The 25,965-nt window shown below is 44.5% G+C and overlaps 1 protein-coding gene across 1 annotated transcript in view; it reads left to right on the forward strand.

The window, feature by feature from the left end:
- The window catches only part of LOC144767479 (uncharacterized), a 67,054-nt gene that overhangs the window by 29,028 nt on the left and 12,061 nt on the right, over window positions 1-25,965 (forward strand). Inside the window, exon 2 of the mRNA XM_078650898.1 lies at window positions 847-2,154. Within this exon, the coding sequence (XP_078507024.1) occupies window positions 879-2,154 (1,276 nt within the window). The 5' untranslated portion in view covers window positions 847-878. The remainder of the gene's footprint in view (window positions 1-846; window positions 2,155-25,965) is intronic.

Raw genomic sequence — 25,965 nt, forward strand, 5'->3', positions numbered from 1 at the left:
CAGCCGCTGTTTCAGTTCCACTCCTAGGCCCTTGTCTCAAGCATCCGTAACAACACAATGGGGCAAAACTATGCAGACTGAGCATTCACAAGACTTTCCTTAACATCTGCAAATTCTTCTCGCATTCCCTACTCCACACATAGTCTGCACCCTTCCTCAGCAGGGCTCACATGGCACAAGTAAATTAGGTACAAACTGAGAATAGAATGTTTCTCACCAAAAACACGTGTGCCTCTTCTTTCTTTATGGGTCTAGGTATTTCCTGTGTGGCTTTAATTGATTCATCTTCGGGGCAGACCCCATCAGAAGAGATTGCGCGACCTAGGTAGTTCAATTCCTAACCAGCAAAATTGTATTTTTTTATTTTTATTTAAATCGATTATTCCCCATTGCTCAACTTCATACAAAATATCAATTATGGTAATGCTTACTGAATTTTCATTAAAATAAAATAAAGAATTACAAAAACGCAATAAGTCCGTTAAATTATAAGGTTAGGTTTGATGAGGTCATACTGATAAATTTTGAAGCTTAACAGATCAGCTCTGGATAGGGAGTCCTCTCTGGCAGGGCAGAGCGGACCTGCATGAAATCTCGCCATATCACGTAAGGGCAGCACTGAGCGGGTTTAGATGTGTAGTAGGGTAACTCCTGATGTCCTCGAGGACAGCCTGACCTTGAGCAGGGTAGATCCTCTCCAGCTCTTGAGCCAATTTAGTTCTTTCGAGCCATTTGCTGGGCTGAATATATTTCATTTAAAGCTTAAACAACGTGTGGTGAGACAGGTATTTTGACCTAATTGTCCTGTGATAATGTGTTGTCTTTTCTATTTTCTTCCCTTCACAGACACTTGAGGACGTGAACATCAGAATTCCAGAATGGAGAAAAGGCAGGTTCCAAGACGAAAAGGAGAAGTGCAGTGTTCACCTGAACCTGTAAGATCCACACTCCCTTCTTCTCCTATCCATAATGGGCCTTCTTCAAGATCCCAAAATGATGCTCAGAGGGACTGTGAAATGGAACCGCTATCGGGGAACTTGCCTAACATGATCCTTTTATCTATGTTGGAGCAGTTGGAAGCCAAAGTGGACAACTTGCAGAATACCCTAGAGGACGTGCCATCAAGAGTCGCTGGGCTCATGGAGCAAATCTGGATAGCAAAGGGTCTAGATCACCTTGTAAATGGGGGCGTGTCTTTGGAGAGGGTCAGTCCGGTGGTGGTCAGAGATTGTCCTCTCAGCAGGTCCCCTCTGATAAATCTTTCAGTCAGTGCCAAGAAGTTGAACCCATGCCTTCAATCTACATCTCCACCTGGTTGTGATCCACAGCCAAATCAGTGTCTTCAACCTCTGTCTCCTCGTTGGCATGAACCACAGCAGAGCCAGCGCCCCCAAAATCTGTCTCCGGCTGGCCCTGGACCACGGCAGGACGGTACTGTCTCCAGGTGCCCTCCACCAGATGTTCAAGTCATCCCAGGTGAGCCAAGCCTTCGTCTTCCACCAAGGTTTGATGATGGACAGGAACCACAGCTAGACCAGTGCATACAACGAGAACCAGAGGAACACAAACAAGAGGAGCACGTGAAGAAAGAACCATTGTATGCAGATAGTTGGGACGCACAACAGAACGTCTGCCTGCAGCCACTGTTTCACGAGGGACATGAGCCACAGCGAAACCACTGCAGACAACCAGTGCTCCCAGATGGGGAGGGACCAATTGAACACCTGAAGCAAGAGTTGTTGTGGTTTGATGGTGACGGTCAACGGCAAAACGTCTGCAGACACCCAGCATTTCAAGAAGACCAGAGTCTGCAGCTCAACACATGCCTGCAGATGCTCTCTGATGCACATGAACCACATCAGAACTGCAAGACCGAACCAATGCACCTTGAGGCACTCAGTCCAGAGCCCAGCTGTAAGCTAGAACCACTGAGTCCCGAGGACTACGATCAGAACTACAAGCAAGAACCACTGGGCCCTGAGAACCGAGATGAGAACTCTGACCTACAACCGACATGTGCTGATGTGCAGGGCCCATCTGGAGCCTCATCATTCCTGCCACAGAATGCTCCTGATACTGATGGAGCTATCGCTAGAGACCCATTGGAGAGAGGAAATACAGACGCAGATGGATTGCTGCTCAAAGCCATCCCAGGTATTTGTTTCGTACTGAATTAACCTGTAGAATGTTGAGTAACTTGTACAGTTTTGAGGGAATGTAACATAAAATATCTCCAAAGTGGATCTTTCCAGATTTTTTGTAAGACCTGCAGGGGGCCAAATCTGAGTTGTTTGGACGGGTATCTGTGAGGGGGCCTTGAGTGCACCAGAAGCGGTCATGTACCTGGTATCGCCTTTATTTTCGCAAAGGAGTTTCTCCTTAACGTTCAGTGATAGGCTAAGAATTGGAACTCTGCACATGAAAAATGACCTGAATTCTGGTCTGTGCATGAGACGCCCCATTCCGGGCTCAAGAACTCTGAGGAAGTATGGCAGAATCTGCGATTTCAATCCAAGCTCCGCGATACTCACCATCCCCTAAGTGTGAGATGTAAGTGAGGTGTTATTCACCGAGAGTAACATTGCTCTTTTTTGTTGCTAGTGCAAACTAAAGCACTTTAGAGATGGGGCTGGGTCTATGTGATGTGTGAGTGCCCAGAATATAAGAGGATTTCTGGGTCAGTCAGGGTCTGCCGCTCAGGAGGAGAGGAAGGCAGTGTGAAGAAGACAAGTGATCTGTAAGTCAGGTCTGTAGTGGTGGGATGAGTAGGGTAAGGTTCGCGGCACCCCAGAGCCTTTAATAAGAAGTGGTCCTTTTTCTGACGTGTGTAGGTACATGTACATCGAACTGGGGGGCCTGCAGGTTAGAGAGGGCTGGCTGTATTATAACATACTACATCATGTAGAACAACGTACAAGGTCAAGGGAGTTTCAAGATTAAGTGTTGTCTGTAGGGTTAGGTGCACAGTACAAGGTGGTCTGAATATCAAGCTGGGTTAGTTGTATTACAGTATAAAGGATTGGGTGATATATTTTCGAATGTTTATTTTATCTAATGTGGGCCCCATTATAAGGCCTCAGCTGTTTCTCCATAATGTCTCCTATTACATTTCCCTCACTTTTTCCTCCCTCTAAGTCAGCAATATCAGCATTTAAAGAAACTCTGCTGGAGGGTGGGGGAAGTAAATGGTGATTGCTTTGAGATATGTGGAATTACTGTGGAGATTTGGCATCTGATTTCCTCAGTAATTCCAGAGTACTATGATTGCATAAGATTATTGGCTCTGTTATCATGCCTGTGCGAACAATAGCTTTACAATATCATATGTATCTTTTGAAGCCCAATTCATCTTTCTTCCTTCTTTATATAGCTATGTGTCTCAGCCCCTCTTTAGACATTTCAGTGCACATTACTAGGACCAAATCATGCAAATTTCTGCCTCTCTGCACAAAATGGTGTCATGCAGTGTGTTGCAATAAGCTGAAAGCATAGCCCTTGAAGCATCTTCCACTGAAAAAACCCTGATTGACCAATCTGTTCATCCTCTCTGCTTGGCCATTACTCTGTGGCTGATAACGACTAGCACATTTATCTTGAATCAAGTTCCATCCAAATACTGCTTCATCTCCCTCAAGACAAATTGTACACCATTATCCGATACCAATTCACACAGAAAACCCTCACTTCCATGTACATTTCATACTTTCAACCAATTTGACATGTAGCCCACAAGCACAATGGCAAATGTCTGATGCACAGGAAGCATCTGAAACAGACCTAAAAAATCATTACATTCATTACCCCGCACTCTGTCAGGAAAACCCACTTCTGTCATAAGCAGAACTCTGTATATCATCCTTTTATCATTTTGCAAACAACTGGTAACTCTCTCTAATGAGTTTTTTCCACATCCCTGTCCATGGCAGGCTACCAGTATTGCATTGTCAGTCGTTTGCTGCTAGATATCACACCTAAATGTCCTTCACGGCTCACCTCTGACAGAATGAACTTGGCCATCGGTCTGCAGTTCACACAACAAATTGTTTTTCTTTTGCCATTCTTTCCTCGTGAAATGAATCACTTTCAGTAAAAAAGAATCTTCATCCAATGTCGTTCTCTACTTTTGCCCACACACACACACACACAAACACACTCTTTACCCGGCCAACAAATATTTGCTGCAATACATTCCTCATCTTCAGTCATTTTTTTTGTTCTTATGTTCCACATCTTCCTGCCCTCAGGGCAGTCGAAGCAAACAATCAGTATTTTTGTTCCTCTCTGTAGCAGTGTGTTCGACCTCAAAATGATGTTTCAAAAGTTTTTAACGTAACCTCACCAAGCTGGGAGTAGCCTACTGGTGTTCACATTATTACCATTCAAAAGAGGTTGATCATCAGTTCATATTCTGAACTTGGTCCCACACAAGGATGACTGAAACTTTTCAGTTGCCCACGCTCAGTCCTACATCCCACGCTCAATGGTCGAGTGTTACGTTCATGTGGTCACAGTGTGTGTGATGCATTGCACATTCCTCATTTCCTTTACCTTGAGTCACTACAGCGCCATTGCCAATGCTACCAGTATCATCAGTGATACAGCACTCATTGCCTGGTAGATATGGACTCAGAAGTGCTGCATTGAGCAGTTTTCTCCTAATCTCTGCAAATGCACCTTCCTGTCCCCAACCACCCTAGACAAATCAAACATTCTTATTGAAAAGATTGTGAAGTGGTTCCGCAATCACTGTAACATTTTCAGTACATTTTTAATAAAATTCATACATTCCTGTGAGGAGGACCCCGAGAGTAGGGCCCTGAACCCCCGTTACCTGTCCTGGTAACTGGAAATACCACGGAAAACAAGGAGGCGGCAAGGGTTAACCTGTTGCTCCCGACCTCCTCCTTGTAGGAAGAAGGAGGTGGCTTTATGGAGAAGGACCAATCAGGAAGGCCAACAAGAAAAGAAAAGGCGGAATCGGAAGACGCGGAGAGACTCAATCAGGAAGCCTGACACGAAAAGAAAAGGCGGAGACGGAAGACGTGGAGAGACCCAATTAGGAAGGCAGACAAGAAAAGGCGGAGACGGAAGACGCGGAGAGACCCAATCAGGAAGGCGACAAGAAAAGAAAAGGCGGAGACGGAAGACGCAGAGAGACCCACTCATGAAGGCTGACAGGAAAAGAAAAGGCGGAGATGGAAGACGCGGAGAGATCCAATCAGGAAAGCTGACAAGAAAAGAAAAGGCCTAGAAGGAAGACGCGGAGAGACCCAACCAGGAAGGCTGACAGGAAAATAAAAGGCGTAGAAGGAAGACGCGGAGAGACCCGATGACGAGGAGGCCGGAGTGTGCATCGAGTTGTAGCAGCAGGATGCCAGAAGAGGGAAGAGACGTGGAGAAAACGGGACGACGACGGCAATGATAACCTGGACGAAGGAGAGGAGTGGAGCTAGGATTGGTGTATCCCCACCTCCCCCAGGAGGTGCAAAAATGCGCTGCAGCTCAGGAGAGGTGCGGCTAGGATGGTGAGTGAACCGGGCCAAGTGAGGGCACCAAGCTAGAAGGGGAGAGCATATTGAAGTACAGGGAGGAAGTCAAGGGGTGGTTGTACTGCCCCAAAGTAAGCCACATATTGTCTTTTCTTTCATGAGGATATTTCCTTGGTTTCTGCCTTTATTTTTCTTTCACCATTTACCGATGTCTTGGGCTAATACTCGTCTCTGATGATTCTCTTCCTATGACTCCTGAGTGACTCAGCTTGAATTACCTACACTGAAAGGGGGGTAAAGGGACCGTTAAGCCCTGGGCCACATTAAATAGGCGTTAACCCCCTATTCATGCACAACGTGGTGTGGTGACAGACACTATTCCATCTCCTGACCTAGAACTTTTCCGAGAACCCGAGTCTCACCGTCCTGTTTTGTTCTTTTCCTTTCAAGCCATCTGGGAGACGAACAGTCGAAGGGGATTTCAGGAATCACCAGGAAACCGGAACACACCAGAAGAGACCCTCCGACCACCCACCAGGACAGCAGCTCAAGAAGAACTCTTGATTTTGTCTACAAACTACAAATAAACCGGAACAATTGATAAACAACTAAAGCCTCCTAGCTTCTATTTCTGCCCATCCCTCCCACAATTCCCTTAAACTCAAGTTTTTGGTCACAGTGTTTTGGAGCAGGTATTTCAGTGACTGTCAACAGGCCTGGCCATAGTAAAATCCCTTTAGTCAAAGCCACTTGCCCAAAATTTTCAACCAACCATACATTTATCACTTTTTTAAAATCTCAATCCTCTTTCCAGGAAGGCTCTCTAGATATTCTAAGTGTATGCATATGCGTATCTAAATCTTTGCCGAAAATCAAAGCATTGTTTTGGAAAACCAAAACTTCCGAGAGACTATTCACCTCCTCTGCCATGCTACTTTGGAACATGGCTGCTGCAAAGGCGAGACCAGATGGCATCGTGTGAAACTGATCTACTACATCAGGAGCCAGAAATGTCCTCATATGTCTTGACTCCTTCCTCAATAGCCCTTGATGATACCCTGAGGCCATATCCAATATTGAGAAGATTTTTGCTCCAGGAAGTGTTACCATTTCATCTATTATGGGTAAAGGATGATGTGGGAAAGCTCTCTTTTCGTATGGTCACCCCCACACTTTTTCCCCAGTGGTGATGCCTTTGACTCTGAAAGTTCACAGAGACCTGCTAAGCAGACCCCTGAGCCAGTGCTCAGTCCCAAAAACTGTGACATGTGATTTGGTAACCCGAGTTGGCAAGGACTTTAACCCGCTTATAAGTCACTGTTATGTGGTACCTGTGGTACCCAGGCAGGGCCATTAAAGGGATCATTAGGGCCTGAAGCTCTGTGTGTGCCACCCTCAGTGATGTTAGCCGGTCTGCCATTACAGACTGCGGAAGCAGTGCAATCCTCTCAAACTCGACTTTGTTTTTCCATGGCATCTTTCTTTCTCTGTCTCTGTTGGTCTTTTCTGCTGTCTGCCTCTATCATTCCCACTAACTTTTCATCTCTATCTTTCCATAACTTGTCTCTGCATCTCTCTGTGCCCCAGAATCTCTGTCTTTTTCACTGCGCCTGTGTCTGCCTCTTTTCTGCTTTTCCACACTCTCTCTCTTCCACTGATGGTGTCAGCCTCTTTCAATGCACCAGTCTCTGCCTCTCTCTTTAGCTTTCATTTATGGCCGTGGCGTAACCTGCCATAATTTGTTTTCAGCAAGTGTCGTAGTGAAGAGTTGCGGCTTAACAACAAGCCTTTGTCTACCCCAAGTGAACTGCCCTAATCTCCATAGATCTGCATCTATTGGTCTGCGATAGACAATCAATACTCATTGCCTACTCCTTTTCACATCATCAATCACAATCATTTTTAGGATGCATTTGTTTTGTGCACCAATGCACCATACTGAAAACAGGTTCATTATAATCATCTTGGATCATTCATACAGTGTTTAGAGCGTTACATTCATTTTCATGGTATTCGGTATCAGCTTTGGTTCTGTCATTAGTTAACATAGAAATGGGACTTAAACTCGACCTGTCACAAATGTATAATTAAATTATCGTTTCTATAGCATGCAGCCATTTGTTTCTACTATGTAAATGCATGTGGGTTCATCAGATGATGCCATTCTTTTGTGGTGGATCATAATGAGTCCAAGCAATAGAGCCTGGCCCTTAGCAGCTTAGCAAACTAGAGGGGAAGGGGTGAAACTCGAACTATGGCAGGCAAGTATCACAATGTATTATTCAATGCTCTGTTCCATTGCAGAAGAGTAGAACCCTATCTACGAATATATCGCTTGGGACTCGACAGTGAGGGTATAATTATACAATGCATGTCGTTGTGGTAATACCAGAGCGAGAACCCCAGTGCGCATATGATTTCCTACAATCACATATTCACCCACATGTACACAGTATTCATACTGGATCAGATCCTCTGATATATTCCGTTTCACAGACCCAGTGGGCTCTATTCTGAAAAGCAGGCATTGCTCAATTAATCCGGAGTTTGTATAGTGCAGCTCCTCACCCCTGAGGGTCTTAAGGCACTGAGTGGAGCGGGGTGTCTACTGATCCCTCTGGGCGTGGAGGTTCAGTCGAAGACCCAGGTCCTGAAGTCCTTCCTGAATTGGATCAGTGACAGGGATTGCCTGAGGTAAGAGACGGCTCTTCCTCTGACTTTGGTCTTGTGGATCCGTGGGACGGTGGCCAGGGAATGCTGGGCGGGGTGAAGTCGTCTGGCGGGTATGTATAATGTGAGGCAGTGGTTCAGGTATGCTGGTCCTAAGTCGTGGAGAGCTTTGTAGGCATGTGTGAGGAGCTTGAAGGTGATTCTCTTGATGATTGGGAGCCAGTGGCGTTGACTGAGGTGCTGATATGTGGCTGCAGCAGGGGATATCTAGGACCAGTCTGGCTGTGGTGTTTTGGACGTTCTGTAGTTTCCTGAGCTGTTTCTGAGTGATGCCGACGTAGAGTGCGTTGCCGTAGTCAACTCTGCTGGTGATGTGTGCATGGGTGAAGGTGTTTCTAGGTTCTGCGGGGATCCATCTAAATGTCTTTCAAAGCAGGATGAGGCTACAGCGTTGATTTGGCGGTTCATATTGTGAGTGAGGAATTGAGTATAATGCCGAGGTTGTGTGCGTGGTCCATAAGGGTAGGAGGGGTTCCTAGTGTGGCAGACCACGCAGGAGTTATCCCAGGCTGAGGGGGCGGGTCACATGATAAGTACTTCGGTCTTGTCTGAGTTGAGCTTAAGGGAGCTGTCTTTCTTTCAGGTGGCAACAGCCTTCATTCTGTTGTGAAAGTTGAATCAGGTGGCTGTGGGTTCATTGGTGAGGAAGAGGATCAGCTGGGTGTCATAGGCGTAAGACTCGATGTTGAGTCTGTGGTTTCTAACGATGGCCGTGAGGCGGGCCATGTAGACGTTGAAGAAGGTGGAGTTCAAAGAGGAGCCCTGGGGCACTCCACAGCTGATTTCTGTAAGTTCTGAGAGGAACGGGATAGTCTGAGACACTGTGTTCGGCCTGTCAGGAAGGAGTGGATCCAGTCCAGTGCCTTGTCTTGTGATTAGGGAGCGTTGGGAGATGTTGCCGAAGGCCGCCGAGAGGTCCAGTAGGAAGAGGACGGCGGTTTCGCCCCAGTCAAGGAGGGAGAGGATGTAGTCTATGGCGGCGAGGAGTTCAGTCTCGTGCTGTGATTGCTTCGGGAGCCGGATTGGGAGGTGTTCTGGATGTGGTTCTCTTCGATGAACTTGGAGAGTTGGGCGTTGATGGCCTTTTCGATGACCTTGGCAAGAGAGGGGAAGAGGGAGATAGGTCTGAAGTACTAGAGGTCTGTCGGGTTGGCAGACGGCTTCTGTAACAGGGGGTTGATCTCTGCATGTTTCCAGTCCTCGGCGAAGGTGGCAGCTTTGATGGAGTAGTTGATGGTGCTGCAGCTGCTAAATGGAAGATGTGATATGGGAAAAGATCCAGTGGGACTCTGGAGTGGATGCTCCGCATTGTATTGAGAGTGTAATCTGTGGTGAGTGGAGTCCAGTTGAGCACGATCTGTTTGGGTGAGGCTTCATTGTGTGCTGTGGTGGCAGGCGTTGTAGCAGGGTCTTGGGTGTCAAAGCTGTCGGAGATCTGCCTGATCATGTAATGGAAGAATGTGCTGAGTTTGTTGCAGAGGTCTTAGGGAGGGTGAAATGTCTGTGGGCTCGCTGTTGGGGCTGGCCAACTCATTGACGATGGCGAAGACTTCTGTGCTGTTGTGTGCGTAGGCATTGATTCTATCTTTGAGGGGCCTTTTTCTTTGTGGTTTTGAGAAGAAGGTGGTGTGCGTTGACAGCGGTTTTGAAGGTTCCGTGGGTTTCTGGTATTTTGTTGTTCCTCTATCTCTACTCGAGTTGTCTGCTGGTATGTATTGACTTGTGGAGGGCGGGAGTGAACGAGCTGGCTTTCTTGAAGTTTTGCTTATTTGATGTCTTTTTGAGGGGTGCCGGCGCAGAGAGAGTTGGAGATCCATTGGTGAAGGATGTGTGCTGCGGTATTGGCGTCAGTTGGTGGTGTGGTCATGCTGAGAAAGTTGACGAGAAGTTCTATGGTGGCCTTGTTTCAGCTACGGCAGATGGGGCGGGGGCAATGAGGGTGGTGGTGAACGGTGGGAATGGCGAAGGCGAAGTACACACAGTGCTGGTCGGTCCAGAGAATTTCGGTGGTGTGGCTCTAGATGATGTTCCTGCTGATGGAGAAGACTAGGTCGAACGTGTGTCTGGCTATGTGGCTCAGTGCGGTGACTTGCTGCTTGAGTCCGATGTTGGCGAGGTTCTCCAGTTGGGAGGAGGTGTTCTGGTCACTGTGGTTGTCCAATTGAATTTGAGGTCTCCGAGTAGGATGTAATCGGTGGATGCGAGAGCCTGGGGTGCAATGAGGTCTACAATGGCTTCGTTGAAGGCCACGCTGGGGACTGAGCCTTGGAGGGTGGTGTTGAGGTTGCTCTGGATCTGGAAGGGGAGGTGTTTCATGGTAGTCATTGAGTCATTTGAATAATTGGTCAGTTGGAGGTTGTTCTTGTGGATGATAGCTATGCCTCCTCCTGGTCAGTCGACGTGGTACTTGCGGGAGATTTTGTAGCCTTCGGGGATGGCACTGGCATCACTGATTTTAAGACAAACTTCTTGTGCCTTCGTGGTGAGCATTATCAATCTAATATGATTGTATGAGGTATACCTCCCTTACCCTAAGCAGTGCACTGAAAAATGTAAAGAAATTATATATTTTTAATCTTGCAAGGAAATGGTTGTTTTTTTAACGTGTTCTAGAGTGTGTCATTAGTAGGAAAGTGTGCAGATTACCTAGCATGTGTACATATATGTACTTTCGACATCAGTAAGCATTCTATGTGCACGTGTAATTCCTCATCTTTATTCAGGCCCTTGGCTTCCACGGGACCCATGTCTGTATTATATCTTAAATCGATTTTTTTCAATTACTTCTCTTGATCACCTCCTCTGATATAAGGCCAAAGAAACCGACCGAGTCTACAATTCTATCATGGCATTTTTCAAAATCTCCAGACGCTGGTGAATTTAAGTCCGCATGTTTGATGCCTCTCATGTGCTCCATCACTTGCCAATGGGGAACATCAGGTTGGCCACATATTGTTTTCTGTGTGTACATTCTTTCACGTATATATACACATAAATCTGTGCTACAGGTTATGAATTGATTGCTTTTCCTTCCTGTTCTGCAGAATAACCTCCTTTATTTTGACACCAGATTTGCAAGCCGTACGTTTCCCTCATTTTCTGAAACCTTTTAGGTTTTCTCTCATTGGACTATCTATATAGCTATGTGCTTGTTGGTCATTTAAGAATAGGGCTTTACGATGCGTGATGGAGCGATGTGAGTTAATATCATGTCCAGTCACCTGATCAGCTTTTAATATTTTCCAATGTTTAGAATTTGTCTTGCTGCTGTGTATCTCGTATTGTATGTAGTGATGAACCTTACGGTAATATCAGGTCTCTCCTTTGGTGTCTCTGATTTTGAAAGTAGTTTATTCATGTTCTGGGTTCTCGCTTGGTTGCTGGCCATGTACTTTTTTCTTCCTTCTCATACACTTCTTGGCTTTCCCTTTTTCGACGGGTCCGTAGCATTTCACCATAGGTGATACTTTCTATCAGTTTCTGTGGATGTACGTTATTCACAACGCCCTGCTTTTTCCTTTCTATGTAGGCTTGTGACCATGTGTGCTTCTCTAGCTCAGTATGGATAGCCAGGTCATTTTTTAGATTTATTTCTGATCTAATGAGTGAATTTTAGGTTGAGATCAGTTTTTGTCTGTCTCCTGATTAATCTTTTAGACTTTTCCCTACTTCCGTCCCACAGCAGGGAAAGGTCATCTATATCCCGATCTAAATCAGCGCATGGTTTGTCATGTTTTCATTTCATGATGTCCAGACCACCTGTTATGTGCCCGGGTTAGGCCCATGTAGCGAAGTAGCTCTTTTCATATATTGTCCTATTTTTTACAGTAACATTTCTGCTGTGACCTTTTGTACATATTTGTATGCACGACAATGTTGGATTAGTGTAAGGGGGATGGGTGGCCTCCGCCCCCTCTACCCCCGTGCGAGACTGTAACCTGTGACCCCTCCCTCTTATTTCCACAGCCCACACGTCCCCCTACGTGGAACATGTACGAGGAGCGGTACAGCTGCGATGATGAGGACGCAGGTATCGGGCCCTTTAACTGGTCTGGCGGGAATATAGCGGAGGAGGAGTCCGACGCCGCCTTAAAAGACATCAGAGAGAATGCCCTGGTGTGTCTTTACACCGGAGGAGCGGTCAGCGAAGGAAGAGGTGTGGCGTGGAGCAAGAGCGTAGGAGAGATCGGAACTTGGAAGCAGACGGAAGAGGAGACGCGGGGAACATTCGTAGCGGAGGAGGAGGCGCTGGGAACATCAGTAGCGGAGGAGGAGACGCTGTGAACATCAGTAGCGGAGGAGGAGACACTGGGAACATCAGCAGCGGAGGAGGAGACGCTGGGAACAGCAGTAGCGGAGAAGGAGAGACGAGAGTATCCGGAGGCAAAGGCCCGACGGAGCCCAGCTGTACAGCAAAAGCCAGGAGGCCAACGGCAGTACGAGTCGCCCAGCCGCTCCCCAGGAGGGGTGTGGCTAACAGAGGTGCGTGAACGTATAGCGGGTTGGGTTGGAAGGAGGGGGAAGGGTAAAAGCACCCAGTGAGCCCTTTCTGAGGTTTTTGGTATCCACGTCCCTCACTTTCCTTAATAACCCCGTGCACAGAGGTTTCCAAACACTCCCCCCACCCCCAAACTGTTGGTTCAGTAAGAACGTACCCTGATACATCCCTCTCTTGTGTTTCCCCACCGGAGGAGCCTGGGTCACCACAGAGCCCAACAAAGAAAAGAGGAGAAGGAGTTCAACGCGGCGAAGAGAGGAAGGTGTCCTGAGAAAGATCCGACAGTAGAGGAGCCGATCCCCCAGGAGAGCCGTTCCCAGGAAAACCTGTACCGACTTGCTTTTCCATAAAATAAAGCCTGGTAGTACTTTAACCAAAACTTGTCTTCTGCCTTTCCCTGCCCCGCAAGTTACAATTAGTTTCTCTGAAACTACTTTGTTTACACATCTAGCTTCACACAAAATTATCACGATGCCTCTAACACCATGTACAAGGCGGTGTGCAGTCTAAATATCGAGTTTTTATTTTCGAATGGACATAATATCGACTCCAGAATATCGAGATGGCATTAATGTCGAGGTAAGTAATATCGATGTATTTATTATCGATTTTCATGTATGTTAAAAAATATCGATTGAAAAAATATCGAGTAAGTAATATCGATAGTAAAAAATATCGTTTTTTCTAGTAGTTTAAAAATATCGAAAGTCAAAATATAGGTTTTAAGGGGGGCGTGGCTAGCAGCCGAGAATGGCGGCTGTGTGAAACGGGAGCTCCCTGAGGCAACTCGGCTTTTGACAAATCCAACATACATATCCGTTTAATTCCCCACCCGAAGGAGCGGAACCAGGGTCTGGAGAAAGAGCGGCACCGTCCGGTCCTGCCCCGGCGCTCATCCGAGGCCGAGAACAGTGTCATTTTGCCCCGACATCGCTGGGCCTACACCCGGAGTGCAGCACCGGCCTCTGGTGGTGCTCCGACCCCGGCGGAAGTGAGGGCTGGCCGGACTGCTCCGTAGACATCCTCCGCTCCCCCCGAGTGAAGTATCATCAGAGACGACCCAGCGTCGCATGCGACTGGGGGGGGCTCCTGAGCTGCCGCCGGTGCACAGGCCGGCGGATTAACCCACGAAAGCCTGAAGTTGGAGCCGGATAGTCGCGGCAACCGTGCCCGCGAACGGACGGAGAGCGACGCCCTGCAAAACTGTGGGCCCTCCTCGGGGAAGGCAAGATCCCCTCGGGACACTTCGAGAAAAAGGTAGTACTGTAGTGCTGGACACGGAAAGGGCCCCCTCACCCAGGCGGGGACATACGCGGCCTCACACGTACAGCTAGACATCGGGGCTGCCTGCGAGTCCCCCCGGGGTCCCATCCAGAGCAGAGGCGGCGAGGAGGATTCTTAGAAACCAGCAGAGACAGTGCCGGTCGCGGAGGTGGTGCCGGTCCGGGCCGGGCGGCAGCATAGTAAGAAGCACCCCACGCAGTCCATACCCCACGGAGCCAGCGCCTACCACGGAACCTTGAGGAGCCGCTGTGCCTGACACCGCCGGCAGAAGATGGATCGGGCCCGCACTGGTGCATGTGGAACGCACTGGAGTGGGGAGAGGCAGGCAGGTGGACACTGCCAGAGCGCGCTTGAAGCCCTGACACAGCGCGACGCAACAAATATCTACAAGCAGTAGCACTATAGACAGCACGCACCCAGGGCAGCCATACAGGCTATTGGCGGGCATAATTCACGAGACCACATGCCATAGACGCTCTGCGCGACCGGTGGGGGGGCGGCGGTGTATGGGGAGAGAAGCGGTAGGTCACTTTCCACGGCGAGTACCGGATTAAGAGGGCGAGGAGCCCCCTGTGAACGGGGCGCAGAGATATCCGGAGAAAGAGGCCCCTCTCGACAGCTGGGTGAACGACGACTTACTCCCCCCCCCCCCGCACCACAAAGAGCGGAAAGAGCCACCAGTGGAATAGTGGACAAGGCGATTGCTGGAACCAGGACAGTTATCCGGAAGCCGCGAATCATGGCAGGCAGGGGATCAAGGAGTGGATCGACACAAGCCAAATTAGATAAATTTGCTTATGGTCAACAGGGGCAGTCGCAAATGAATGGCCGGAACTCCACGGGCGCAAATCAGGAAACAGACGCTACCAAGAAAGTCACGCTAGAAGACATCATGAAAACCCTCTCCGAAGTGCGAACAACGGTGGGCTCTATTTCCTCTGAAGTGACTCTGCTGCGAGCCGATTTTCAAAAAATGACGGAAAGAGTGTCACAGGTGGAGGTGGTTACGAAATCTCTTGTTGGGGACACTTCGGAACTGCAAATAGCTATGGAGCGTATGGACAAGATCACTCGACAACTGCAGGACAAGCTGGACGACCAAGAAGGGCGTTCCCGAAGAAATAATGTACGCATCCTCGGCCTTCCAGAGACGGAAGGGAAAAGAGCGATGGACCTCTACGTAGAAGATCTCATCAAAAATAAACTCCAGCCTAAAGGATTATCGCACTTCTTCTCAGTGGAAAGGGCGCACAGGGTGCCTGGGGGCGAACCCAAACCGGGAGCGGCGCCAAGGCCAGTGCTGGCTAGACTGTTCAATTTTAGGGACAGGGATGCGATTTTGCAAGCGGCAAGAGTCTCGCCGCCCATTAAACTCCATAACTCGACCTTGCCATTCTCTCCAGACTACACGGCGGAAGTAGCCAGACGCCGGAAATCATTCACCGAGGTGAAGAAGGCGTTGCGAGACAGGGAACTGCCATATTCAATGTTATTCCCTGCCAAATTGCGGATTGTAGCCAACGGAAAGACATGGTTCTTCGACAAGCCGGAGGTGGCACAAGACTGGCTTGATGGCTGGAGACAGGTAGGCCAACCTCGCCGGTCGCACAGGGATCGGCCGAACCATCGTAACGGAGACCAAGCAGGCAAGCAGACCGACCAGTTGACACAGCGTGAGAACTCAGTGGGAGCGGAGTCCGACGTGGAACAGAACCTACTTGACTCTGGTCAACAGGGCCATAGCTGAAGTTGGACCATGGGAGGGAGGGGCCGGATGTGAGCGATAGACCTGGACCTGGTGAAGCGAAGTAAGGTGGGCAGAGCCGGTGCCTGAAGGGGACTCACCAACCCCCACAAGCAAGTAAAATAGTTTGGGAGGGGGTAAAGCACTCTGCACAGTTGGGGAAGCGGGCGGGGGTTTGTCCGTGGCGCAGGGGAGCAGGGAGGGGGGCTGGACGGGGAGTTACTCAGTTATTGTTATTGTTAACAGTCATCACTCACGCCACAGGGTACACGAACACACAGGGCGCTAAGCAATTCCCTCACGCCGTAACGAAGTGCTGGAACCACAGTAAGTCCTCACAAGGACCGTTAGTAGTGGAGGTCGCCCTCCACACTGTACGTTGCGTGAATGGACTGGGCGACATGCTACTTCTACACCTCTACATTGCACACTCCATGTATCTTACGACCGTTGCTGTGACACACAGAGCACTACACAGGCGATCCAATGGCCCAACGACTACACACTGAACCCACTGAGGGTGCCCGTACGACCCTTGAAGTGCCCCCCCTACGACTACTTACTTGGAACGTCAGAGGGTTGGGAGATAAAATAAAGCGGGGGTTGGTACTACAAGCAATCAAACGCCAAGGCCCTGATCTTATCCTACTTCAGGAGACGCACCTCACGGGGCCAGCATGTAAGGCACTTGACAGACGTGGTTATGTCATGGCGACGCATGCAGAGTTCACGTCTGGCTCCCGGGGGGTGGGGATACTAATGAAAAAAACGTCACCCTTCATGGTACTACACCGCAAAACGGACAACCAGGGTCGTTTCGCGGCACTACATGGGCAGTGGGAGGGTAAGCCTCTCAACGTAGTATCGGTTTACATCCCCCCGGCACTCCACTCTCTGGCATTACCTGCACTAGGCAGCTTCCTATTAGACCTCCCAGATGGAGACACGATCATAGGGGGTGACCTCAATGCAATAATGGATCCCACACTAGACACATTTCCCACTAGAGAACGCCATAGAGGGACTCCAGCTCTCCCAGGATTCCTAGAGGCAATGGGCATTACGGACGTGTGGCGTCACTTGCACCCCACGGAGGCACAATACACGTACTACTCCGCCGTACACAATAGCTTAACTCGCATTGATTACTTTCTGTTTCTAGGGGCGGGAGTGGGCAAGGTAGACAAAATTGACATCCTGCCCAGAGGGATCTCTGATCACTCACCGGTGTCTCTGTCACTCACTACAAAAAAAAAGAGGCGTACGAGAATTTATCCAATATACCCGAACTACCTCACCATCCCGAAGATCAGGAAGGAACTTCAATTAGTGACCGCACGCTATTTTGAAGAAAACACGGGGTCGGTATCCTCTCCTTCGGTACTCTGGGAGGCATACAAAACGGTCCTGAGGGGGGAAGCGATGGCAGCAATAACGGGGCATAAAAAGAAATGCAGGAGGGACCTCACAGAGCTAGAACTGGCACTCCACGCCGCGAACGTCGCCCATATGGCAGACCCCTCACCGGCAACGACACACGCACTACAATTAAGGCAGCAAGAACATCGAGCCCATCTCACAGTGACAGTCCAGGGCCATATCACAGATACAGCCAATAGGGTTTACGATGTTGGAGACAAAGCTGGAAAAATGCTAGCTTGGCTAGACAAGAGGGGGGGAGGTAATAAAGGTATACAGCGACTATACTCCCACGATGGTCAATTGCAAACACACCCAGAAGACATCATATGCGCCTTGGCGCGCCACTTTCAAGACATATACACCCCTGAGCGAGAGGTTACTGCTCAAGAGGCGACACTCGCACTTGACAACATTGACATCCCCAAACTCGCCCCGGAGGCAATACAGGACTTAGAACTGGACCCGACAGAAGACGAAATACAACTAGCGATTCAGGCACTACACTCAGGTAAAGCACTAGGCCCCAATGGCATACCATTGGAGTGGTACAAATCACGGGCAGAAACACTGAGTAAACCACTGCGGAAAATGTATATGGAATGCCGGGACAAGGCAATACTGCCTTTGGACCAGCGCACGGCCACGATTGTGGCTATTCCAAAGCCGGGCAAACCTCCGTCCCAATGCTCCTCTTACCGCCCCATTTCCCTGATTAATGTGGAGGCTAAGGTACTAGCGAAACTGCTGGCCACCCGTTTAATTCAGCACCTACAGTCACTGATACACCCTGACCAGTCAGGCTATATGCCTCACAGAAGTACGGCTCTGAATCTCAGGCGAATCCATGGGGTGCTGGCGCGAGCCCACCTTATCCCAGAAAAGGCAGCTATTCTCTCCCTTGACGCCAAAATGGCTTTTGATCTGGTGGAATGGGAATATCTGTTTGCGGTGTTAAGACGTATGGACTTTGGCCCGAACTTTATAGCCTGGGTGAGACTACTTTACACTCAGCCGGTGGCACAAGTAGTAGCGAATGGCCACATCTCGCAGACGTTCCCGCTGGGTAGAGGGACTAGGCAGGGATGCCCGATATCACCCTTGCTCTTCGCTCTGGTGATAGAACCACTGGCAATCCTCATCAGAACTACACCGTTGATTAAGGGGATCACATGGGAAGATGGATGGGAAGATAGACTATCCCTTTATGCAGATGACATGCTGATATACATGGTAGAGCCTGAAAGCGGAATCCCAGCGCTACTGGATCTATGTAACACACAAGGTAAAGCATCAGGGTACACCCTGAACTGGTCCAAATCTGTAATTTACACACTACAAGGTCCAGACCCGGTGCTGGAAGAGAACTGCCCCCTGAAATTAACTCGAGACTCCTTTAAATACCTAGGCATTGTTATTGCGAACAGCGCTGCAGACTTCTTCGAAAAGAACTTGAAGCCACCCATGGACCGCCTGCGGGCGGATGTCAAGCATTGGGTCGCCTTGCCGCTGACTCTCCTAGGGCGCGCAGCACTCTATAAAATGATGGCCCTCCCCAGGTTCCTCTATGTGTTGGAGAACACCCCATATCTGGTGGAACCGAAATACTTCAAACAAATCGCAGCACTGGTCTCAAACCTGCTCTGGAGCAATGGCCCGGCGCGTATAGCTTACGACAAGTTGACAAGAAGCTGGTATGAAGGAGGCATAGCCCTGCCCAACATACAGCTATATTACTGGGCAGCACATCTTAAAACGATAAACCAATGGATACATGCTCCGAGGACTGACCCAGCGTACCAAGCCGACTGGTCACAACTGGGGTCGGAATGCATGCTCGCAGTACTATATAACAAGCTGCAGGTACGGAGACTACTAGGTCCGACGCACCACACTGCGACCCTGTGGCACGTTGCACAAAAACGACTAGGCTGGCAAGGAAAACTCACCAAACAGACACCGCTATGGGACATAAAAGCTCTGGGGTCCTTACGATCATGCAAGGGATTCACGCAGTGGGACTGTATAGGAATCTCCACAATCGGGGACTTATGGGACAAGGGCACGGTGATTGAGTTTACGCACCTACAACAACAATATAGCCTGCGCCCGACCGAGACATTTAGATATGTGCAGATAAGACACGCACTGCTTCAAGCGATACCGGCGGGAACAGATATACCAGAATCTTCGCCACTGGAGGACAGACTCTTAACTGACTTCATGCCACAGAGCGCAACTTCCCTCACCTATAAAAAACTGATCAATAACCTGGGAGACCCAACAGAAAAGCTGAAAGAGGGATGGGTGGGGGAAATAGGTGAAGTTACTGAATCGGAGTGGAATGAAGCGCTGGCCTCACCGAAAGAGGTCGGCATCTCAGCAAAATTCAGATTGGTGCAACTGAAAATCTTACACCGTGTTTATTACACTAGGACCCTACTCCACAGAATACATCGGGCGCCACATCCCTTCTATCTCCGGGGGTGCGGGGAAGAGGGGACACTATATCACACAATTTGGGATTGCACACATATACAGGAATTCTGGAGGCAGGTTATGCGCACCATCTCGCAAACGCTTGGGGTTTCAATTTTACCAGAACCTCGGAAATGCTTGTTAAATATTTGGGACCCTAATGACCTGAATAGGCATGGATTGATATGGGCTACCCTGGCCATGATGGTGGCTAAGCGAGACATTGCGCAAAAATGGGGAGCACCAGATTTGCCCACAGCTTGTAGGTGGGGTAACAACATGGACAAGCTGATGATTACCGAAAGAGCAGTATATGTCACGAGGGCTTGCCCCCGCAAATGGAATAAGATATGGACAGCTTGGAACACCTATAGTGGGGACATCTGTGAACCACTACCAGAAGAAGAAGACCTAGACTCTGAGGGGGAGGACGAATAGAGGGCGGGGAGGTGATTAATATAATTGACCTGGCAAACGCAATGTGGTTCCAAAATAGATCTTACTTTGCAACGGCGTGGAGGGTTGGGGATGGCTGTGGACCACTATCAATGTCACAAATGTACTCACATAGGATGACTTTTTCTACTGTTTTAAAGGTTTCTTTTTATATTGCTGATGGTTATGACACACGCACTGACAGATGAAGGTTCTTAACACTATGCACAAAGACAGACGTTACGATGTTTAGTTAAAAGATTAGGCACACTTATGCATTAGTCGCTTACTATTCGTAAGATTAAATGGTGTTGGGCATGGTTTGGAGCGACACATATGTAAGAAGACGAAATATCACTCTGAAAAGAATCTTATGATTGTAATATGTACATGCATCTTCAATAAAAAGTTTATAAAAAAAAAAAATATATAGGTTTTAAGAATATCGAAAGTTGTGTTATCGACAGTCATGATATCGACTGTCATAATATCGACTAATAATATCGATATAAATAATATCGAATATTTAAATGTACACTGTTTTATTTTTTTATTACTACATTTATTGTTAAAATATATGTTATTTATTTATATTGAAATTAAATTTATAAAAAATTAATAATTATAAAAAATAATTCAAATAGTATAATAATTTCTAGGAGCGGGTAGTGGGTTTTTAGGGGAATAGGGTGGGAAGTAATTTAATTATAATTAATTAAATATGTAAATTCATTAATTGGTAGTAATATTTAATTAATTGTTAATTAAATAATATTTTTTAATTATATAAAATTTAATTGGTAATTAATTTAATTTAATTGATTAATTGCTAATTATGCTAATTTAAATATTTTATGTCATGTAGCGGGTTGTGGGTTTATAGGGCAATAGGGTGGGAAGTAATTTAATTATAATTAATTAAATATGTACATTTATTCATTGGTAGTAATATTTAATTAATTGTTAATTAAATAATAATTTTTAATTAGATAAAATTTAATTGGTCATTAATTTCATTTATTTGATTAATTGCTAATTATGTTAATTTAAATAATTTATGTCATGTAGCGGGTTGTGGTTTATAGGGGAATAGGGTGGGAAGTAATTTAATTATAATTAATTAAATATGTAAATTTATTAATTGGTAGTAATATTTAATTAATTGATAATTAAAAAATATTAGTTAATTATTTAAAATTTTATTGGTAATACATTTTATTTAATTGATTAATTGTTAATTATGTTAAATTTAATTATTTTATTTCCTGTAGCGGGTTGTGGGTTTATAGGGGAATAGAGTGGGAAGTAATTTAATAATAAATAATGAAATTATAATTTTTGTTTAAGGTATACAACGTTTACCACACAACTTTTACAACGCACTACCATTACAACGAAACTTTTACAACGCAAATACCATTACAACGCATGTATTTACAACAAATGTTTTTACAACGTAGGTACTTTTACAACGCATACCATTACAACGTAAGTATTGGTAAGTATATCATTATATTTAAAATGTTATAGGTTTGGGTTTTTGGGTAAAGGGGTATTTTTAGGGTTCAGGGTCAGTTTTGGGTTTTTGGGTAAAGGGGTATTTTTAGGGTTCAGGGTCAGTTTTCAGTTTTTGGGTAAAGGGGTATTTTTAGGGTTCAGGGTCAGTTTTCAGTTTTTGGGTAAAGGGGTATTTTTAGGGTTCTGGGTCAGTTTTCAGTTTTTGGTTAAAGGGGTATTTTTAGGGTTCAGGGTCAGTTTTCAGTTTTTGGGTAAAGGGGGATTTTTAGGGTTCAGGGTCAGTTTTCAGTTTTTGGGTAAAGGGGTATTTTTAGGGTTCTGGGTCAGTTTTCAGTTTTTGGGTAAAGGGGTATTTTTAGGGTTCAGGGTCAGTTTTCAGTTTTTGGGTAAAGGGGTATTTTTAGGGTTCAGGGTCAATTTTCAGTTTTTGGGTAAAGGGGTATTTTTAGGGTTCAGGGTAAGTTTTCAGTTTTTGGGTAAAGGGGTATTTTTAGGGTTCAGGGTCAGTTTTCAGTTTTTGGGTAAAGGGGTATTTTTAGGGTTCAGGGTCAGTTTGGGGTTTTTGGATACAGGGGTACAGGGTAAAAATAACATTTATACTTGGTGGAGTTGGAATAGTAATTTGTATGGGTTCAGTGTCCAGCACCTTCCCTGATGTTATACTTGGTGGAGTGGGAATAGTAATTAGTATGGGTTCAGTGTCCAGCACCTTCCATGAGTTTACAATTGGTGAAGTGGGAATTGTAATTTGTATGGTTTTAATGTGTAGTATGGTTTTGTGAGTTTATAATTGGTGCAGTGGAAATAAGAAAAAAAAATTAATACTAATAATTATTATTGGTAGGATACTATAATAAAGTTTTAAAATTACATAGAAACATTTTGTATTCATTATAATTATTGTTATTGTAGTAGTTAAAAGAGAAATACATTTTAAAAATTATTAAAATTTAAAATGCATTTTTTAATAGAATATTTCATATGTAATTAATATTTATATAGAACAATAAAGAAGGAAACATACACAGGGTTAAATGGAATAAATGAAAAACAGTTTATTAACATATAAAAAATAAATTGTAAGTAGAGATGTATTTTTATTTCTATTGAAAATTGTAAGTAAACAGTTTTTATTATCCAAAAAAATATATGAAGTGCATATATATGTTTTTAACAAATAAATGAAATTTAAATAATTTATGTTTATTCACATATATTGTAATTTAAATAGTTAAAGAAACAAATTGGTAATATGTACTTTTCATTTAATAACAATTATTTTATTCACATAGACATTGAATATATTGTCATAGATAAATATGTATATTTGTTTTATAACAGTAACATTTTAGTTTTTTACAAAGTAATCATATTTTTTTTACAAATTAATATTATGAATATTGAACATATTTATAATATTAATTTTTACATAGATAAACACAAAAAAACATTTTTATATACATACATAATGTTTAAACTAATATTAGCTATTTTTATAAACAAATTACTTGTAACAAGGTTATATATTCTAATTTGTTTAACATATAGATTATTTTCAAAATGTATATATAAATAATAAAATATTATTTAAAGTAACAGATAACAGTTGAATAATTATTTGAAAGTAAAGAATATTTAAGAAATAATTTTCTACAATTTAAATAATTATTTACACTTAATATAATACTCAGTGTATTTTTTTAAAGTGTTGGAATATAGAAATTAAAGAGGTTTTTGCTATATACAGGGACTACTTTTTAACCGCGTAATGTTATTTAGGCTTATTTGGTGCTTCAACAGATCGCGGTTGGATGCTGCTTCGCGTTAGAGAGGGTAAGTTTGTTTTAATTGTATTTTAGAAGTTAATGAAGTTAGTTTTAGTGTATGTGTGGTGTGTTTAGGTTTATGTAGATAGGGTTATTAAGAGAAGATTGTGTTTTCGGTGTTAGGTACAGTGTACGATATTTCATTTTTACCGCGTTTTAGTTGTAGGTGTGTGACGTGAGCTAATATGTTTAAATGTTACAAAGATAATATGTTTGGTGTATAAATATGTCTTTTTATATATGTATGGGTGTTTTTGTGTGGGTGGGTATGTATTTTATTTTTTACAGGTTATCGTCGCGTTTTACTGTTTTTGAGGAGGTCCTTCTTTTTCGATCAGAGTTGTGTGACGAGTATTATATACTCTTATTTTTGCACACAAATATTTTCGTTTTCAAGTTTTCCAGGAGCGTTTTTAAAAAAAAATTACTATTTTCGGGTTTTCTATGGTATATCGTGTGTATTACATTGGAGAGGAGTCGCTATGGATTTGCTTGTATTTTTGCATTTTTTTTTTTGGGCTTCCATGGAGTGTATGGGTTTTTGCAATGGTGTCGTATGGATTGCTTGGAATTGGATTACGTTTGAAGGTGCAACAGAAATGTAAGTATTTACAAAACTTTTTATGGGTGGGGAAACTGTTTTAATTTTTGCTTTACTTACGTTGTATGTAACATTTTGTAAATACATTATCTAAATACATTTTATATATGTTAATATTATGTATTTGATAATTTAATTGCAAATTGTTACATGTAAAAATCAAGGAATTTCGAAAGAAAATGCTTAATGTAACGTGTATAGTTATGTTATGTTTTAAAGAATAGTTTTTGCAATCATTGATAGATATTCTAGTCCTTTGCTAGTTGGATAGAGGGTAACTTGACTTTGGAGTGTATTATACATTTTTTTCTTTTCTTTGGTGAGTTTAGGTCCAATCAAAGTTACTGATTGCTCCATTCGGAGCTCCTGGTAACTCTGTTCTTTTTGTAAGGATTGTATTAATTTGTGAAGGGTAGGCGTTCCTCGGCCTGTAGTTGCTTGGAAGGCATTGTGCCATCCTTCAACTGCATTGTTTGTTTTTGCTTCCTTATTTAGTGTGCTAAGGTAGACATTCCAGCAAGCTATTTGGTATTTGGGTTGTCTTCTATGGCCTGATCTGTGTAGCCTTCCTACCCATGTGTCTTCGAAGTAGTCAAGCATAGGGCTTAGTCTTTCTTCGTTTCTTTTATAGTAGGGGCTGTCTATTAACAAGTTATAGTGCTCAGTTACATCTGTCAGTGGAACATAGGCTAGGGCGATGAGTTTTTTTATTTGATAAGCAAAAGTGCTATCAGTGGCGTATTGGATACTCAAGGTAGATTTTTGTAGATGTCGCCAGATACATTGGTTAAAATGGTAATAGCAACCTTGTATTGCTGTGTGTGGGTATGTTTTAAGGATGCTGTTTATCATTGCTTTTTCAAAGTCAATGATAATTTTTTGTGGAAAATAGTTGTTAGTATGTTGCTTGACTTCAGTTAGTATTTCTTGATAGGTAGCTTGCTGTTTGTTTGGTAGAAGGGCATAAAGGAATGGAATATTAGCATTTTGGAAATGACCATGGATAGTGTATAATTGATAAAAAGGTTTGGGGCATACAGAAAAAGTACCGTCCATCATCCAAGTTTGGCATTGGGTAAGTTTAGTCATGTTGTTTTCTGTGGCAAACAGTATAATTCTTTTATCTTTAGATTTGTTGTCATAGAGTATAACATCTTCTTTATTGTGAGTTACAGAGAGTTCAGGGGGAATTTGCACTTCTTCAAAAGTTTTTGGTGTGGGAGGAGTAGTGCATGTTGCTCTTTTTTGTCTAGCTACAGTTCTTTTAAGGGATTCGATAGATGGTAATTGGCTAGAAGCATGTTGGGGAAGTACACTTAAATGGAGTTTCAGAATAGCAGTTGTTGGTTGATCAGTACTAGTACTAGCTTCTTTAAGGGAATCTAGCATTTGTCTAATCTCTATTTCTGTTACATTGGGTGGGTGATTATGTTCCTTAGTATAAGTAACAGTAGTTTCCTGAGTTATAGCTCTACCATAACATTTGTTGGCATAATATTTCGTACACTTCCAAAAAACTTTCAAATCTTTTTGTTTCTCTTGAGTGTAGACATATCCCATGTAACAAAGAAGCATTTTCCCTTTTTGTGAATAAATGAATTTAGCTCCTTCAGTCATGCTTGTATTGTAGTCCTAGGAGGTAATTAAAAGAGAATGTCATTACATTTTTTGAAAAAATAATGTTGTATTCTAATAATACAGTTTAACACATTTCTGATTTACCTGTAAATCTTTTTATGATGTCAAGTAGTTCTTTTCAGGTGTTGATGTTCTTCAAACTGTTATTTTCTGTGTATATATTTTTGTACCTGTGGAAGTTGAGAAAATGTGTACAAATATTTTATAACTATTTATGATATTTTGGTAGAGGTTTTTAGCTAGTTTCTATTTAGTTACCTATCTATTAAATGTCGAAGTTACATTTAAATTATATACTTACTTAT

This window comes from Lissotriton helveticus, chromosome 1_1, assembly GCF_964261635.1.
Source record: "Lissotriton helveticus chromosome 1_1, aLisHel1.1, whole genome shotgun sequence".
Taxonomy (NCBI): Eukaryota; Metazoa; Chordata; class Amphibia; order Caudata; family Salamandridae; genus Lissotriton; species Lissotriton helveticus.